This window comes from Kryptolebias marmoratus, linkage group LG1 (genome assembly GCF_001649575.2).
Source record: "Kryptolebias marmoratus isolate JLee-2015 linkage group LG1, ASM164957v2, whole genome shotgun sequence".
Lineage (NCBI taxonomy): Eukaryota > Metazoa > Chordata > Actinopteri > Cyprinodontiformes > Rivulidae > Kryptolebias > Kryptolebias marmoratus.
In genome coordinates this window covers 21,782,000-21,798,972 of record NC_051430.1, presented here as the reverse complement: position 1 = coordinate 21,798,972, position 16,973 = coordinate 21,782,000, and the positions used below count along the sequence as shown (strand labels likewise).

Genomic DNA, 16,973 nt, shown 5'->3' with positions numbered 1-16,973 from the left:
TAGCAAAAGCTGTTGGCAACGTAAACTTCAGGAAGGTAAAGGAAGTTACAAAAACTTTTTGCAGACTTCGTGCTCTGCATACCAATAATGTCACAACTCAGGGCTTCTGTGGCATAATTGTCATGAAACAAAACAAAGCAACATGGTCTGTGTGCAACAGCAAAAGAAACACCCAAAAGGTTGGTTTTTTTGTGCAATAATAATCTCTGAAAAGGTCAACAGAAATGGAATGTGCTTATGAAAAATTCAGTTTATGAAAAAAATAAGGATGGCTTCCTGTTCGCTGCGGTCTAATTGACATGAATTAATTCATCAGTCCTGAACACAAGAGGGAATAACTTGAAAAGATGCAGATGATCCCCGGCGATGGAGCTCGGAAACGGAGCTGTGCTGTAAAAAGAAATGTGTAACACAGCAGGACTATTAAAATGTAGTTCACATCATTCAGCCATGAAGTCCGTGGCAAAGACAAGAAGCTGACAGAAAGGCATAAAGAAACTGTGATAATGTGGTCGATTCTTAGCTCTCACATAAAGAAGAGCTCGACGTGGTGAAAAACACCCAAACAGAGCCTGACCTGAACCACCTGCATTTCTAAGAAGCCTCACATCAAGAGATTTCATCAAAGGCTACAACCCCCCGCAGACAAGGGGATGAATCATTGTTCTTTTTTTTTGTCTCATAAATCCCACTTCCCATGCATTTTTAACCACTTCCATAATAAAAGCGCAAATCAAACTGTGAGCTGTCATGTTGTCCCTTAAGATACCTTTTTATATCAGCTGTGGACAATAAAATACTTGCAGATCAAAGTCGTACCGGAAAGTTGAAGCACACCTTTTACCTTCCAAGTTGCTACCTGTCCATCTGCAAAACCTTACAAATGCTTGGAAGCTAAGAGCTTGAGTTGGAACCTATTTTGAATTGATTTTCATTCTCCCCTCTGCCACTAAAACTAAATTAAGTGAATTATGTACTTTTTCACCATGGCTGAAGGAGACTATTACTGTCACAAAGCTAATCTTGAGACCTGAAGGGTCACTTTATTTATGCCATTTAAATTGTTAGTTTTTAAGAAAATTTTGGCCAAAAAAGGATTTTTTTTAGAAGGAGCAAAAGTTGCCAAAGGTTTGAACACTTTTTGCTGACTGAATAGGAAGGTTTTTGTTCGAAACTGTCAAGTTTGTTCATCAAAATCCGGTTATATCATGGTAAAACTAGTTCAAATGTTTTTTTAATCACTTTCCAAAACTTGCACAAGAACGAAAATAAGTACAACAGATGGATTAGTGTTTTTGCACTAGGAAGCTGCAAATATTGGTAAGGTCATGCTAACTGCTTTTGTATCCAGAACAGTAGTCCAGCATTAATTATGCTGAGCAGGGAAAGACTTTTGAAAACTTAGGTGATAAAATCTGCTCCAGGCCTATTTATTGACATCTCGAGCTGCAGATAGCCAGTTCCAATTGCTTCAGATCAACTAGGAAATCTTTAATCTTCCACCACTCTTATCCCTAGGAAACTGTACAAACTGCAAATCAACACAAGCACCTAAAGCTTGACTTCTCTACTTTTCTTAGCTAAAAAGTGTTGTTTTTTACCATTTAGTTTGATTATTAATTAAGCTCCTTGTTAGCTTGATTGCCTTGAAGTTTTCCTCAAAAACAGAACCTTTTAAAACGTGACTCATTGGTTGTTTTTGCCAAAGATCTGCCCACTGATATTTAAAAAACTGACCAGTTGTACTCGAACATTTAAACTTGACCAGCGATGGATTAGCAGACGAAGTACACTGAGAGCACAGGAGAGTCACAGCAGACCAATTAACCTTTCACTGATCCCACTTATCATAGCGAACCACTTCAGGCATTAGGAGAGACAGCCAAAGTGAGTGAAAATGAAGTGATGAAGTGACTGTGTGCATAATCATGATACAGTTGGAGCACACACACATGCATGGGTCTACCAGCCTCATCATTAAAAAACTGTGACAGGTGACATGACTAACACTGATTATTTTGTTACGCTGCAACAATAAGCTGAGGGGAACTGGGCCTTGACATTTATGTGAGTATTACTTTGGAACATACCATTAATAAACAGTTACAGAGAGGAAAACTGTTCAGGAATGGTAGGAAGATTGTGATAAAAACCTAAAAGAAACCCCGCAAATCTTATTTGTATGCTTGTGGAATGCATAGGAACAGAATCCGACCATAAATAGCCCCAGATATACCTATTGTTTAATCTAAAAGCTCCACGAAAGGACACCCACAACATGAGGCAGGTGACTTTACTCTCACAACTCTGTTTACCTTTAAAACAACCCAAAGACAAAAACGACATAACTTCAAGGTCTTTTGTGTCAACAAACCACATTTGATAAATAGTTAGTTGGACCCAAAAGCAGGCAAAATGAGGCTGTACTCAGGAAAACAGCAGTACCTTTAATAACAAAACTAAGAGAACAGTGGCACTGACAAGAAACATGGGGGCTAGCAGGCAATCCGAGAAAAAACGGGGCGTATATGTACTGTGAGAGGTGATTACTGAGTGACAACAGGTGTGCCGATTACTAATGGAAGACAGGCGGTATGAGGAAAGCAGGAAACAAGGACTATGGAGGACATCTAGTGGTATGAACATAAGAACAAAACAGAACTCAACTGAACAGCTGAAACTGTCAAAACCTTTACCAAAAAACAACAAAAAACTGATCAAATGCAAAACTAAAAACCACAAAGACTCACACCATGATACACCATTTCCTGTAAGAAATAATGTGTTGTTAAAGAATAGAGTTATTTTTCTTCAACATGCAAATTTCTTCACAACAGTGTAAGCATAAGAGTTGCAGCCCTGTATCACAGACCATCATTTAGTGTTTTCTGGGTGTACAGTAAAAGAAATTTAAGATTAAAGCTGACTGAATCTTATTGACTCATTAGCTCCAGCTCCCACCTTCTTTACCTTCAGCCTGCTGAAAAAATGATGGGTAATCATGTCAACTCCCCCGTTGCCCTGTGCGAGCCACCGTCTGTGGCAACAAGTCTAATGCAGGTAATTATGTGGGAATGAAAGGCTGTATGGCTTTATGGATGAAGATTGACATCTTGATGGATGCAGGGGTGGACGGGTGGGGAGGGTGAGCTGTGTCATCTGAACAGTCACGACAGAAGAGACAAAACACACACGCACACAGAAGTGCTCTTGTGGGCTTTTTGGGGGCTATTTTTGTTTTTTATGATGTTGCAGCTATAATGAATCTTAGCCATAGAGCCTCTGTTCTGCTCAGAAATCTTTAAACACTTTAAATTGAGCCCAAACAAGAATGTTTAGATTTCCATATTGGCATCAATTTCTTGTTTTTCTTAGGCTGGAAATATTTTAAGATGAATTGAAGTCATTTGCAATTGGAGACCTTTTATTGCATGAATCAAAATTGCTGCAGTGTAAATTCTCATTTAACATTATTGTCCTTTTTTACTGTTTGTAAGCAGCAGTAAAACAAATGGGACTGTTTAGAACCTTCACAGGGATGAAAGTCATTAGCTGAATTGCTTGTTTCAATGCTGTAAATTATTATTATTATTATTAGTAGTATTATTTTCAATTTACCAACATATGTCTAAGAATTTATGTTCTTCTTGTACCATCGGTTACTTTTTAAATATTACAAACTGGATTAACTATCTGATCCCTTCTTCTGATCACCTACAGTCAAATCTTTTTGCGTCTCATCTGTCTGCTTTACTCTTCATCTCATCTGCTAACTGCCCTTCTATTCTCCAGTCTTACTTGTAATAAGACGCACAATCTGATAAAATAGAATCTAAAAACACACAGTCTAGATAATAGTTTATTTTTCTAATGCTAATGTAATAGGTGACCACTTTAAGGCAGTCTGTAGATTTCAAAAGTGTTGATTTTATAACAAACCTTTCAGAATCATCAACCCAGTCTGGTTGGATAGGAATCTCTCTTTCTTACCAGCCTGAGCCTGTTGATGAAGCAGGGCCCTTTTGCAGCTCGGGTAGCAGGGGACAACTCCTCCACTGGTCACACCTGCACCTCCTTGGAAAAAAACCCACTTCTAACCTAATCTCTGTCATGGTGCATAAAATATGCATGTGGCAGGCATAGCCAGTGATGGGCAGTATGATGCAGGCGCTTCACACATGGGTTGCCAAGAAACAAAAACAACCTGCATGCACCGCAAGGAAACATGATTTTTCACATGATTGCTTCTGACAGTTTGATGCACTTCTCGGAAGGTTTAAGTTTCCAAGGAGCCAAACTTTCTTGTAATCTTTGAGGGAGGTTTTGAAAAAGACATTTTCTTCAGGCTTTTTGAAGTTGTTTTGGACTTTGACCTTTTTTCGTTCATTTTCTGCCAAATCTAGTACACGATCATTTCCAATAGGATGGATTTTTCATTGTTAAGCTTTTAAACTCTGACATGTGACTCATTGAGGCTGTTCAGACTTGTTACAAATACAGAAACGCCATTGAATGGCCATTTGAATTGCATTTTTCTACTGTTAACTCTTAATAAACTCATTTACCTAACAGATGGACATTCTTTTGAGAAGGATTCTGATAAAGTTTATCAAAGATTTTAGCCAATAACAAAACAAAATAAACAAAAAGCCAGAATATTCCCAAGTATCACTGTTTAGTTATCCTTAATCAGCAAGCAGCTGAGTGGACTTTTTTTAATATATAATTTTATTTATTTTTTACCCCGAGACATCCAATTCACTGCTGGTAGGAGGTCCTGCAGCTTGGCTCAGGACAGGTTGGGTTCCGACTAACATGTGCGGAGGAAAGGGATCCAGACCACATCCCAAGGGGCTTTAAGGGAAAACGTTTTTTAAGGACATTGAGGCTGTTTAAACCTGCATTTAGCTCTATCTGAATGCAGTCCAATCATTAGGAACACTGTGTAATGACAGGTTTAGACAACTTAATTCAGAGATTAAAAAGCTCATAAATTTTAAGTAATGAGCTAGTATTGTGTCAACACAAAACAGACAACTGAGCAAAAAAAACCATTTTAAACTGGATCTTTTAGATTTTCTTATTAGCAACCTGTCGTAAAGGCATGATTTGTTCTCTTTTCTTTAATTTAGATATTTGACAGCTAATTTATACATGACAGTTTCTTATATAAAATACTTATTTAACTCCAACAAGGTGATTGCCAAAGAGCTGTTAGCTTAAAGAGCTGTTAGCTCTGTCATACAGTCGATGAACAACTAAAGTAAGATACATTTCTCAGATCCTGTGTCAGTTCTTTGTGTGATTAATTTTCTGTTTGTGGAAGATGTGACTTTCATAAATAGTTTGTTTGATGTACAGTTTTTATATTTTTTAGAACTGACACTGCTTTTTCTTTCCCTCCACTTGTTCACTTTGCTCAATTGAATCATAATGCTCATTATGCTGTGATGTTTAGATACATAAACTGGACTGAAAATTAGTAAAAAAAAAAAAAAAAAAAAGCAGCCATAGTCCAAAGAAAAAAAACTTTTAAAGCTCTTCAGAAAGTTGATTGAGAATCACTTTGAAGGTTCACCAAAAAATTGGCTTTTTGGAAGCAAAAAAAAAGGAATAGCTTCAAACTTTTGTGCAGTCCTCTGTGTGCAAACATTCATGTATGTTACTTTGACATTCATTGGCCATTAAATTATTGGGTAGCTGTTGTAATTGTGCTGAGTATTTGACCTGTACTACCTGTACTTTATATCTGAAATAGTTGTTAGCAGAAATGAATGACCTCAACTCCGCTCGCTGAAATGTTGTCGTAATCACATGTAAAAAAATCTGAACAGAATATGAAGTTAATGGTTGACCATTTCCTCAAAAAGTGGGGGCTTTTTTATTCATGCAGAACAGTGACTGTGTGCTGTTTGAAGCAAGATTAATGGCACACAATCAGCCCCAATTTATCATGCAGTCTCGCGAGCCTGAGCCACATGTGTGCTGTGTGTATTCAAGTGTGTCCCAAATCCTGAAAGATCTGAATGCACAAATAACTGATTACCTCTGCGCTGTCCCCAAGGACGGTACACTTTAGAATCGACATGAAATTGAACTCCTATCGACTGTTCGTCAGGAGCTTGGATGTACTTTATGTTCAGTAAGAGGGCAAAATAAAAAGGCTTTGTGCTGTAGGCAAATATAATGGAAGCAAAACTGCCATTTGAGTAAATAAAAAGGAATTTGATTTGGGCGATTAGTTGGTATTGGAGATGGAAATCTACCAATTAATTTGCAAAAGCAAACATTTGGAAAGTTAAATCACAATGTAAGATAGGGACACCTTGGCTTGAATGACTGACATTTTGAAAAGAAAGTTTCTGCAGCTGCCATTACTGCTGCAGAACCATCTTTTCTGATAACCACTTAATGGCATATTGACCACCTGATGTGTTTCCTCCTGGTTAACTTGCTACTGTAGAATGAGTTTCTGTCCTCTGTCTCTGGTCTCATCTCAGACGTTTTACAGTCTTTAGCTTCTAGGTGGCTTTTTCTCTCTCCAGTTGAAACTTTTATTTTTTTTTTTCCTCCCCTCACTTTGCTCCATATGCCGTGTCATTTTCTCTTTGGGCTTCCACTGCTCCTCCAGTGAATCACCTTCTGTTTCAACCTTTGTCAAGTATTCAGTGATCTTTTTCAATATTTCCAATTTCTCTTACTGGTTTTTCATCTTTGTAACGCATCATTACACATGTCATAACATTTTGTACTTTCTTTAATCCCACCTTCATGTCTATTTGTTAAAAAACAAATCTGCGTGTCTATTGATGCACAAAAGGTGGCGTGTTTGTATGAAATGTGAAAGGTTTCAGAAATAAACAATTCAGCAAAATAGGCTTGCTTGCTTCAGTGATTTGCTCTCTTTGTTTTGAGCTCCTCTGCATAAAGCTAGTTAAAAAGAGCAAACCATCCATATTGAAAATCCACCAAATCCTGAAGGCATCCAGAGAAAACTTCCTGCTACAAAGCATCTGTTCTCCCCATAGAGAATAATAAATACAAGCTTTATTGGGAACACCTTTAAACAAAACAACCTGTGTTATATAACAGTCTTGCAATGGATTCTGCACCAGTGAAGGTTATAATTGTGTTGATTAAAGGTCTGGTTACTAAACCTCACAGGAATAAGACTCATGCCTGTGGTATTAAGCTTAATTTACAATATATTGCAGGTTGAACGAGCTTTGTGTTTGTTATTTTGTTTTTCAACCAAAGGTGAATTTGTGCTTACATAGAGAGCACAACACGAGAACAAATGCTGGTTAACTTCAGGTAAATTCCTCCTAGACTATTTCTGTTTTGAGGGAAGGATTTTCTCAAAATGTTACTGTTTTTTCCCCCCCCTTCAGGTGTCCGATGAATCATCTGACTCCCCAGAACCCGAGCCACTCCTCTGCATGGAGCCCTTTCTGGTGCGAAGACTTTCATGCCGGACAGTCCAGTTGCCACCTTTAGCTTTTCGACAGGCAGAGCAATACTACTGTGACCGTAAGCCTGAGCCAGAAACGGTCACGGTTCCACCGAGGCCCACAACACTGCCATTACGTGCACCGCCACTCATCGCCATCACCTCAGCTGACACCAGCAGGTAGGAGAGCTCGGGTCCCTGCATCTTCACACAAGAAAAATGGCTTTTAATGGAATGGGTTGTAGATATATTGAGTTTTTCAAGTGGAATGGTTTGGAGGATTGACACACTGACTGAACCGAGGGCAGATAGCCACTAATTATGTGACACAGGATGAAAAAACACCTGAAATGCGAGTCACTTACCCCAAGGCTAACTTTGGATTAAGAGCCACGTTTCCATGGTAACAATGAGTGATATCTGCTTAAGGGGGAGACCAAATGACCAAAAAAATTGCAGAGACAGTTTCTGACTTTGTGTTCTGTTCGTTAAGATAATACTTTATTGTCCACTATTAAAAAACATGTCTTACATTACAAGCCCCTAAATAGCACACACACAATTACACAAAATTCAACAATCAATACAAAAGACTGAAACATCTCCATCCTGGGTTATCTTATAAGCAGGTCTTGAGATAACTGATGATCCACCAGCTTAGATCAGACTTTAAGTAGGTGTAGAGTCCTGGTTTTCAGTCGAACTGACAGGCCTCTGAATCAGACGGACTCTCCACGTTGTAATACACTTTGATTGGTTGAGCAGAAGAAGAGAGTGAACGTCTCCTTTTCTCTGACTGACCTCAATCTCATTATGAAATGTATCCTTTCCTACAAATGAAGTCCATGTGGTGGTTCCAGAACACTGCTTTCTCTATATACACACCAAAATACTTAAATAATAAAGTTCATTTCATGCTTTAGTTATGAATTGTAATTGGGGGTATGTACAATATCTATCCTGACTAGTTCCCAAATTAACCTCTATGTTATTATGGCATTAGGGACAAGCATGTTCTCTTTTACTGCACCTTCTTATTAACACTGTCTGAGCAGAACCCACATTTTCATTAATACTACGAGTATTTCACTGTTTATTTGCAAGTTGAAAAGAATCAAGTTTGTCTTGTATAGACTGAAAGAGCAGATGATAAGTTATTCTTTCTAATGAATGTATTAGAATTAATATCAATGTCAGGGCTGTTGGGTAACAACAGTTGCACAATTTAAAGCTAAACTTTATGGAGTAGAATGATTTGTGAAGTCTTCCATGCAATAAGGACAGTGTGTGTGTCTGTATCAAAATATATTATGCATACTGCTAATGCTTTTGTTTATTTGCTTATAGCTCTTTTGCAACATTGTTTTATTTAAAATCCTGAAAACATCTTTAACAGATTAGGAATAGACCTTTGCAGCATGCTTTCAAGACTAGGATGAGGGATTTTAAAGGGGACTGTGCACGACTCTCTGCCATAGTTCATAGGATCTCAATCAATCGTATCCAAAGCTCACTCACACATAAGTGACCACACCATCAAAAGTTTAATAAAACGGGGTCTGTTCGCTAAGAGATAGAAAAGCTCTATCATCACAGATACTGACTTGACTAAAACAAGAATGCAGAATTTCCAGTCTGCAAGTTGTGTCAAAAAATAAAAAATAAAACCCTGTCAACGAGTTGTCTCAAGATGAGGTCTCTGGGTTACTAGTTTATTTTAACCAGATGCTTCAGAGTGGGGGAAATTTAAATGTACCAGCATTTCCTGGAAGATAACTGAAAAACAATACTGAGTAGTAGGTAGCTGGACTGATCATTGTGTGAAACTGGAGGCAGTTTGTTGTATCAGTAAAAAAGTGGATATTTACAATTTTCTGTAAAGTATACGGCCATTCATTCTGAACTCAGAGGTAGTGTTAGATTTCATCTGTTCAGTTCTCTGTAGTGGGATTTTGGATTCGTCCAAGGAATGGAAACAATACTTTTACCAATGTTTATTGCCTCTGTTATTTTCAAAAGTAAAAAAAAAAAAAAAAAGCTAGTATGTTCCTTTTTATTTTTTACTTTTAAGAATAACAGATCATACTAGCTTTAGTCTATGTGGTCTAGTTTTAGAAAATGGATGTTACAAAGGTAACATTTCATAAAATACTGTAACTAAAACAAAAATTACATGTTCACAACAAAACAAGTTAACAGAAAGGCTGTAATATTGTGTCCAAATCAAAAAAGCTTGGGACCAATTCTTAGGTGCATTATTTATTTATTTATTTATTTTTACTGTGATGAATTAGCAGTTTTTCTTAAGAGGAAAAACTACTACAGCATTTTCTAACTGAGGATGAAAAATAGTGCAGGTAATAGTGGTTTTGCTGCCCTTGAAGCAAACTTTTATTTCTCTCCATGCTGGGAACTTGAAACTGAATTTCTGAATGATAGTTCTGAGGATGCTGAAGCCACTCCAGCTGGAATTTATAGACTCTTTCATTTGAATTATTTAATTTCCATGTTCTGAGTCGGAGAAGATAAAAAGAAACCTTGAACAACAAAAGACAAACTATGATGACTGAAGGTAGTGTTTTTCTCCATCTGGTAATGCTTCTGTATTCACTACATTCATGTGCGTTGTTTGCATGAACCGTTTTCTAATGAAAGAACACCAAATTAGGTTCTTTTCATCATTAAGTGTGAGGCTTGTGTGTGTGTGTGTGTGTGTGTGTGTGTGTGTTTGGAGAGCTTCATATTATAATGAAGGGTTGGTGGAGGACCTAAACAACAAGACACATTAAGCAGAACATTTAAGAAAACCAAAAGACTTTGATAAATTTAATTGCAGAAAATCAATGATGTTACAAAAGCAGAACAATTAAAGACAATTAATTACTAATGGCTGATGAGCAAGTTGGAAGAACAGACAAAAAGGTACAGAGAGAAAGAGCAGCCAGTTTTAATTTTGAAAGCTCAACAACCGACAGAAAACCACCAACACTCAGCTGACTTATATTGCTGTTGTTTCAACAATATCTGAACAAGACTCCACCTATAGAGCTGCACCGTTATGTGGTCCAGCCAAAAAAAAAAATCAGTTATTGAAACCTTGAGAGCTGTGAATGGCAAGCAGGAGAGAAAATAATACAGAACGTAGTGATTGGAGTATTAGTAGGTGTTTTGTTATTCTCAAACTGGACGCTGACATCAAATCAGCTCGACCTCGATCAAAGAGGAATTCTTCATCCTTCCCTCGGAAACATGCCACACTCTCTGGTCTGCATCTTTTTGGTGGAGAACGATTTGAGCTGCAGCCGAAGAATGAGCCCAAACACATCCAAAAGCTTTGCAGGAAGATGAAAGATGTACGAGAAGTTCTGGGTGTCACTGACCTCAACCTCTCTGAACAGGGTCAAACAAGGCTGTCCCATCACATCAGGCTGGACTCATATGAGTTAAATGTTTGGCACAAGAGCACTCGACTGAGTGTTACTTGGATCTAATGATTACAGGGATTAAAAATTAAAAAAATGTCAGGTTTCTCTTGGTGAAACACCTGAATATGCTGTGAGTTACAAAATCCAGAGGGACAGGAAATTTGATTTAAAGATGATTGCATCCCTGATGGCAGAAGAAGTCCTTAAATGATTCATAATATTTGAAATATATTGCTTTTTGAGGCAAAAAAGCCTAAATAAACTAGAAAAACAGCAGAACAAAAAGCAAAAAGGAGCAAAATGCTTTCTCGAAGCTAAAAGTATCAAAAGACTTGCTAACAGCTTAAAGTAGCAAAAGGCAAGCTAAAAGCTAAAGTAACAGAGCAGTACTTAAAAACTAAAATGTTTTATAAGAAGACAAAGGGAGAGCATGTATGAAGCAGAGTACAATGATTTTGAAAAAAAAAAAAACTAAAGTGATTGTAATGTATTTAAAAAATATAAAAGTTACAAAAGTAGAAGGTCATAGCACCCATCTCCTGAAAGAGTGTAATGTTCTGGTATATGAATGGCTAAAATAGTACAAAGTATACAGTAGTAAGTAGAAAGATTGCAAAAAAAAAATTACAAAAACAACAATCAGAATATTTGAGATTTAGTTTTGTGTGAGACAAAAAAGCCCCCAAAAACAGCCAGTTCTTGTTTGTCAGTGACAGTTTACAGCTTTCAGATTAAATCATGATTTTTGCTGTTTCATTAACATATCACTTTCAAGGATAAGATGTTCACTGGAACAGACAAACCTCGAGTCTCAGGTGATTCAGTTTCACTCCAGAAGAACATTCAGCATGTTCAGAGGTAGGAAGTCAAAACTGTTTTGGCAGCGATGCAAAGAATCCTTGCTGTTTAGTGGACTAATAACATGCAAAGCACTGGTATTTAAATGTTCCCCCATCTGGTTGCAAACACAGTGACTCATCAAACACCGAGGTCCAACAGATTTCTGTTCTTCACCTCTGTCACTTTTTAATCTCATCAGGGTGTTTGAGACAGAACAAATATAAGATTAACCACAGGACTTTCAGAAAAATACAACCTTTATAGCTCTGGACACGCTTTGCTTCAGCGTCTTAAAGGTTTTGTGATGTGAATTAATTATTGCCTGCTGCCAAAGGTGAAAGACAATAATGTTTTTGTCTGTGTCTGCCTCTGTGTGGGTTTTTTTATTTGTCTGTAGCATTAGCAAATTATCTCATGAACCAGTGAATGCATTTTAATGAAACTTTGAAAACAAACAAAAGCCACCTTCACAGATACTGAGCTAAAGCCTGATGTGGTAGTTGGTGAATGCCATTCAAAACACCTCCTCTGAGGTCTACACACTTTGACCAAAGCGACTACAACTCCATCATTTCTCAGCATAAGATGATCATAGTTCAAAACTCTGGCATGAAAGGCGGCAGGTGATATGCATTCCTTTAATTTAGCACTTCAGTAATTTGATGAATGTGAAATGTTTACTCAGGGGACTGAGCTTTATGAAACATATATTACAAAAAGAAATGTGATGCAATACAAATATTCTTTTGGAAATGATGGCCAAACCCCAACTTGGAGAAGAATCAACTCCCCGTCTGGAGAATCTTTGAGAGGGTATCAAAGCAATGTGGATGAAATGAAGTTTGGCAGAGACAAACACGAACTCTCCCGCCAGTTTTATTCTCTGATGGGTTTCGGTAACACACATATTGTTCAATATCACAGACGGCGGTCCAGTGGGAAAATCATAACTGTGAAGTTAGTGGTCAAAGCTTTCTGTTATTGGAGAAATCCCCATTGTCTTTGTAGTAGAAACATAAGCGAATCCTCTCATTAACCCAGGGGAAAGTGATGGCCCTCTCTGACTCAGCTTTGATCACGATGGCGTCCTTCAAAACACTCCAAGCCTCACTTATACGCAGCGCGACCGGCACAACGCTGTGCAGCGGCTCGTCGCATGCCAGATGAGAGAGGAAAATGCACCAGCTTACACTCTTCTGTCCTATTTGCTCCTGTTTTGTTTTTTCTCCTTCTCCAGTTTTGCCTCGGATGATGAGATCTTGGTCGGTTCAAAGGGACGAACAAACAGCCGAGCAATGAGCGGTGAGGTTCTGCTTGTTAATGAGGCCTAAAGATGTTTACAGGCTTTGATGGGGGATAAAATGTATAAAGTGTCGCAAACTCCTTTATAAACAACAAGAAACTGTGACGTGAAGAAAAGCAGGTGTTCCAAATTCTAAATCAAGTTTCCAAGCGGAGGAAGCTGTTCTTCATGTCAAATCTGAGCCACGAAATTGCAGAAGCTGTTTCCCATTTTTCATGGTTGCTGCTTGATTATGAAGCAAAAGCTCTGATCTTTTTGTCTGTAGATAAATTTGTTACAGACTTACATTGTTCAGCCAGCTGCATCAATAATGGTATGCCACTCATAATTCAGAACCACGGTCAATGCTTATTAAATGAAAAGCCTTCCACCTTTCATACCAGAGCTTTAAACTCACACCACTGTATGCTGAGAAGGATTTCAGCTACTACCACAGCAAATTTAGTTATTATCCGTAAAACTGACAGTTAGAGCCTTTTCTGTGTTGGCTAATATTAAATAGCTGGGGTGGCCATGTTCAACTAGAGTGACTCCAAAAATAAACAGGTGTAGATGTACATACAATGATCACTTTCTGAGATTTTTGTTAAAAGTCCTTCAGTGGTTTATGAGATATTTTGCTAACAGCCAGACAGCTTTGACACCAACAGCTAATGTCAAAATTTTAAGCTAAAATATTATTCAATGTCCAGCGCTCTGAGAATGTGTTAGGGATAAAGCCCAGTCACTGCCACACCAAGTTTTAGCTTGATATCTGTAAGTTTGGCTGAGTTATAGTTGTTTTTGTGTTTTTAAGGTCGGTTGGCTATGGGAGCCATCTTGAATGGTGTTGGCTCCAAAAGTTAATCATCTAGTGATTACTTTCTGAGAGTTTTATTAAAATTTGCCCAGTGAAATATGTTGATAACAGACAGACACACAGAGGCAAGCAAAAACATTACTTCATTTTGCTTTTGGTGGTGGAGGATAATTATTACTGCAATCTGATAATATGAAGGTAAAGAAAAAAAACATGATTTTAGGTGTAGAGGCAGCTCAGAATCTCTGAGTGACTGCCAGCAAACCTTGATGTTCAGATAAAAAAGAGAAAATGTTCCCAAGCGTGTAAAACTGACCCCGCTGAAAATATCTTTACTTTGGTTGGAAAAAGTTCAGTGATACGAAAGAGGATTTTTATTTCACCTATTGGATTAAAAAGACCGGATGGATCTGTCACATTCACCTTCGATTCAGAGCCAAACTGACTATTTTCAGTCAAGACAAAGTTGTTTAATGATTTCTCAGAAAATAACTTTTTGTGATTTAAAAAAATAAAATAAAATAAAAAAATCAGTAAATACAAACACACGCTGCCTGCTAAATAAATTTAGATTTTGATGTACCAGCTCTACCTCTGTTCGGATAAGTGTACAGTATGCAGTGTCACGACATTTCTTTGCCAATATTTAGTTTTGAAGATGGGAGAGTCCTGCTGCTGCGTAAAACCTCCTTCAGGACATCCCAGATTCGCCCTTTTAGTTCAGGTTGTGACTCTGGTGGCCGGTCCACGAGTGAAAATGTCTCATGCTGCACTCGTTCCCATCCCGAGCCCCATGAATCGTGCCGTTGTCTTCTTATTAAACCTTTTATTTTTACAAGGGCTAAAATGAAGTTTGCTTCAACCTTGAGCCATAAATAAATTAAAAGCCTAGCATCCCTTGGAAGAATGCATATCACCCGCTGCCTTTCATGCTAAAGGTTTAGATCAAGATTATCTCATGTTGTGAAATGCCAGAGTTGCAGCCATTTTGGTCAAACCTTGAAAATAACATCATGTTCCATCTCATGTAACCTTGAATTAGGTTGCCTCCAAAAGGCATCAGTTTTAGACGAACAGCCGACAATTACTTCCTGAGAGTTTATTGCAGAATGGCAAATATTTTATAGTTTTCTAAAGGACAACTTGATGTAGTTGAATACTACCAAAACAGTCATACACATAGTATAAGGTTTTGTTTATCCATAAAAACAACCTGAAATTTCAAGCAACCCGTACTGCATTAACAAAATGCTGATTGTGCTGGCGGACTCTCGTCCCAAGAGAGCCTGATCTGCTGGCACAACAAATGATGAAACGCTGGTAAACAGTGGATGAAACGTAACTCCCGTTTACAGTAATGTTTTTGTGTCTTGAAGGCTGTGACTTTCTATTTGCATTAAAGATAAGGCTCGACAAATAAACTATGAACAACAACAAAATAAAAGCACAAAGTGAAAGAAGCAATTATGTTAAAACGTGTGAATACGTTTGTTGACACAAATGAAATGTTTAAGGCTGTCAGAGATAAATAAAAGGGTTGTTTAAAGCAAGCTATCGGAGTATTGATTTCCCAAACACTGAAAGGTCGTCACGAGCCTGATGAGTTATGTCGGGAATCAATTAGAAATGAACAAATCATTCCTTCTTATGCTCACAGACACAAGCAAACACACACTCGCTCGGGTTTAGACGCAGATGTATACAGATCTCCCCCTTTCCCCTTGATACCAGTCTGATGCGAGCGCCGTCCCCCCCCCCCCCTTAATTAAAATTCTGCCTTGCTCACTGTGAGGAACTGATTGGGTTCATTTTGAGATGTATAAAAGAACACGAAGCTAAACATAATTTCCAGGGAGAAATATTTATCTGGCTTGTGCCAATCATAATTAAATATGGGAAGGTTTATTAAACTGTTTCGGGGAGGAAACTAGCTGATGTGAACCAGTCGAGCATGGCTCATAACCTGATCTGTCTAATGAGCTGAGGATTGGAGCAGTCAGGTTAAATCATTAGGTATTGACGGCAGTACACTTACCTCAGCCCCGATCCTGTTGCTCCAGTCCAACAGTCAAATTCAGCCGAAGCAGTAAACAGACCAAAGTAAAACAGTGCACAGAATACAATTGCAAAAATGTTGGAACAAGGCCATGTTTACCACCGTGACACATCCTCAGTGTTGTTTTTAAGAAGCAGTTTGTAAATGTCTTAAACTGAGAAAACCAGCTGCCGGAGTTATTGGAGGATTTGAGCTGTTCAGCAGTCTTGGATCTTCTTTGTTGCTGTTTTTTCTTTTGCTGGATAAGAGCAAATGTTCTTCTACAACCTGTATTTACTTTACGACGTTGATGCTGCCTTTCCAGTTGTGTAGTCTGCTCATGCCAGAGGCATTAATGCACCCCCGTACCATCAGAAAGGCATGCTTTTGAAGTGTGCGCTGAGAACAGGCTGGATGGTCCCTCTCCTCTTTAGTACGGTGGACGTGGTGTCTGTGGTTTTTGAAAATAATTTCAAACTCAGGGGTATTAATGATTAATGTTTATAAAAATATCACACATTAACAAAAGGTTGTCTATTTTAATTTTCCCCCATTAACTTCCTTAAAGGGATCATTCACATCTTTTGAAGCAGGGTGTTGTGGAAAGGTTATGGGCAATTAATATCTTACCTGCTGTAGATGGTTCTTTGAATGACCTCAGAAGTTAAACAGCCAGGCTGTTCAGAACAGAGTCACTGTTTCTCCAAAGTCAGGTCAATCAAAGAGCTATCTACAACAGGTAAGATGATTATTCACTTTTCACAGAACACCACTTCAGAAAACACTAACTATTACCTTTAAAATCAAAACAAATATAGAAAATCAAAAAAATGCATGGACAAATCAAGCTGTCGTCCTGCTGCTTGTGTTCCTATCAATGTTGGTCAGCAGGAACACGCAGCTCGGAACATTCCAGCGTCCACTCGTGACCATGTGTGCATCGCAGGCTCGCGCTCTTTCTCTTTGCTCTTTGTGCCGTCCTGCCACTTCTGTCTTCAGCCACCTTGTTCCTGCAGGATTACATTTCTGCTGCAAAGCATGTCCGATTACATTGCCAGTTTGCTTCCAGAGTAATGGGTTTCAGCTGCACAGCGAATAGCCTACAAGAAGGGGGGGGGGGG

At 38.3% G+C, this 16,973-nt stretch overlaps 1 protein-coding gene across 3 annotated transcripts in view; it reads left to right on the top strand.

Annotated features, from left to right (window-relative positions):
• The window catches only part of pde4d (phosphodiesterase 4D, cAMP-specific), a 176,332-nt gene that overhangs the window by 25,842 nt on the left and 133,517 nt on the right, over nt 1–16,973 (top strand). For 2 of the 3 annotated variants that reach the window (XM_017431298.3, XM_025009366.2), the window contains exon 3: nt 7,392–7,630. In XM_017431298.3, the coding sequence (XP_017286787.1) occupies nt 7,392–7,630 (239 nt within the window). Of the gene's footprint in view, nt 1–7,391; nt 7,631–16,973 lie in introns of those variants that run through there. The other variant, XM_017431299.3, reaches the window with a different exon arrangement.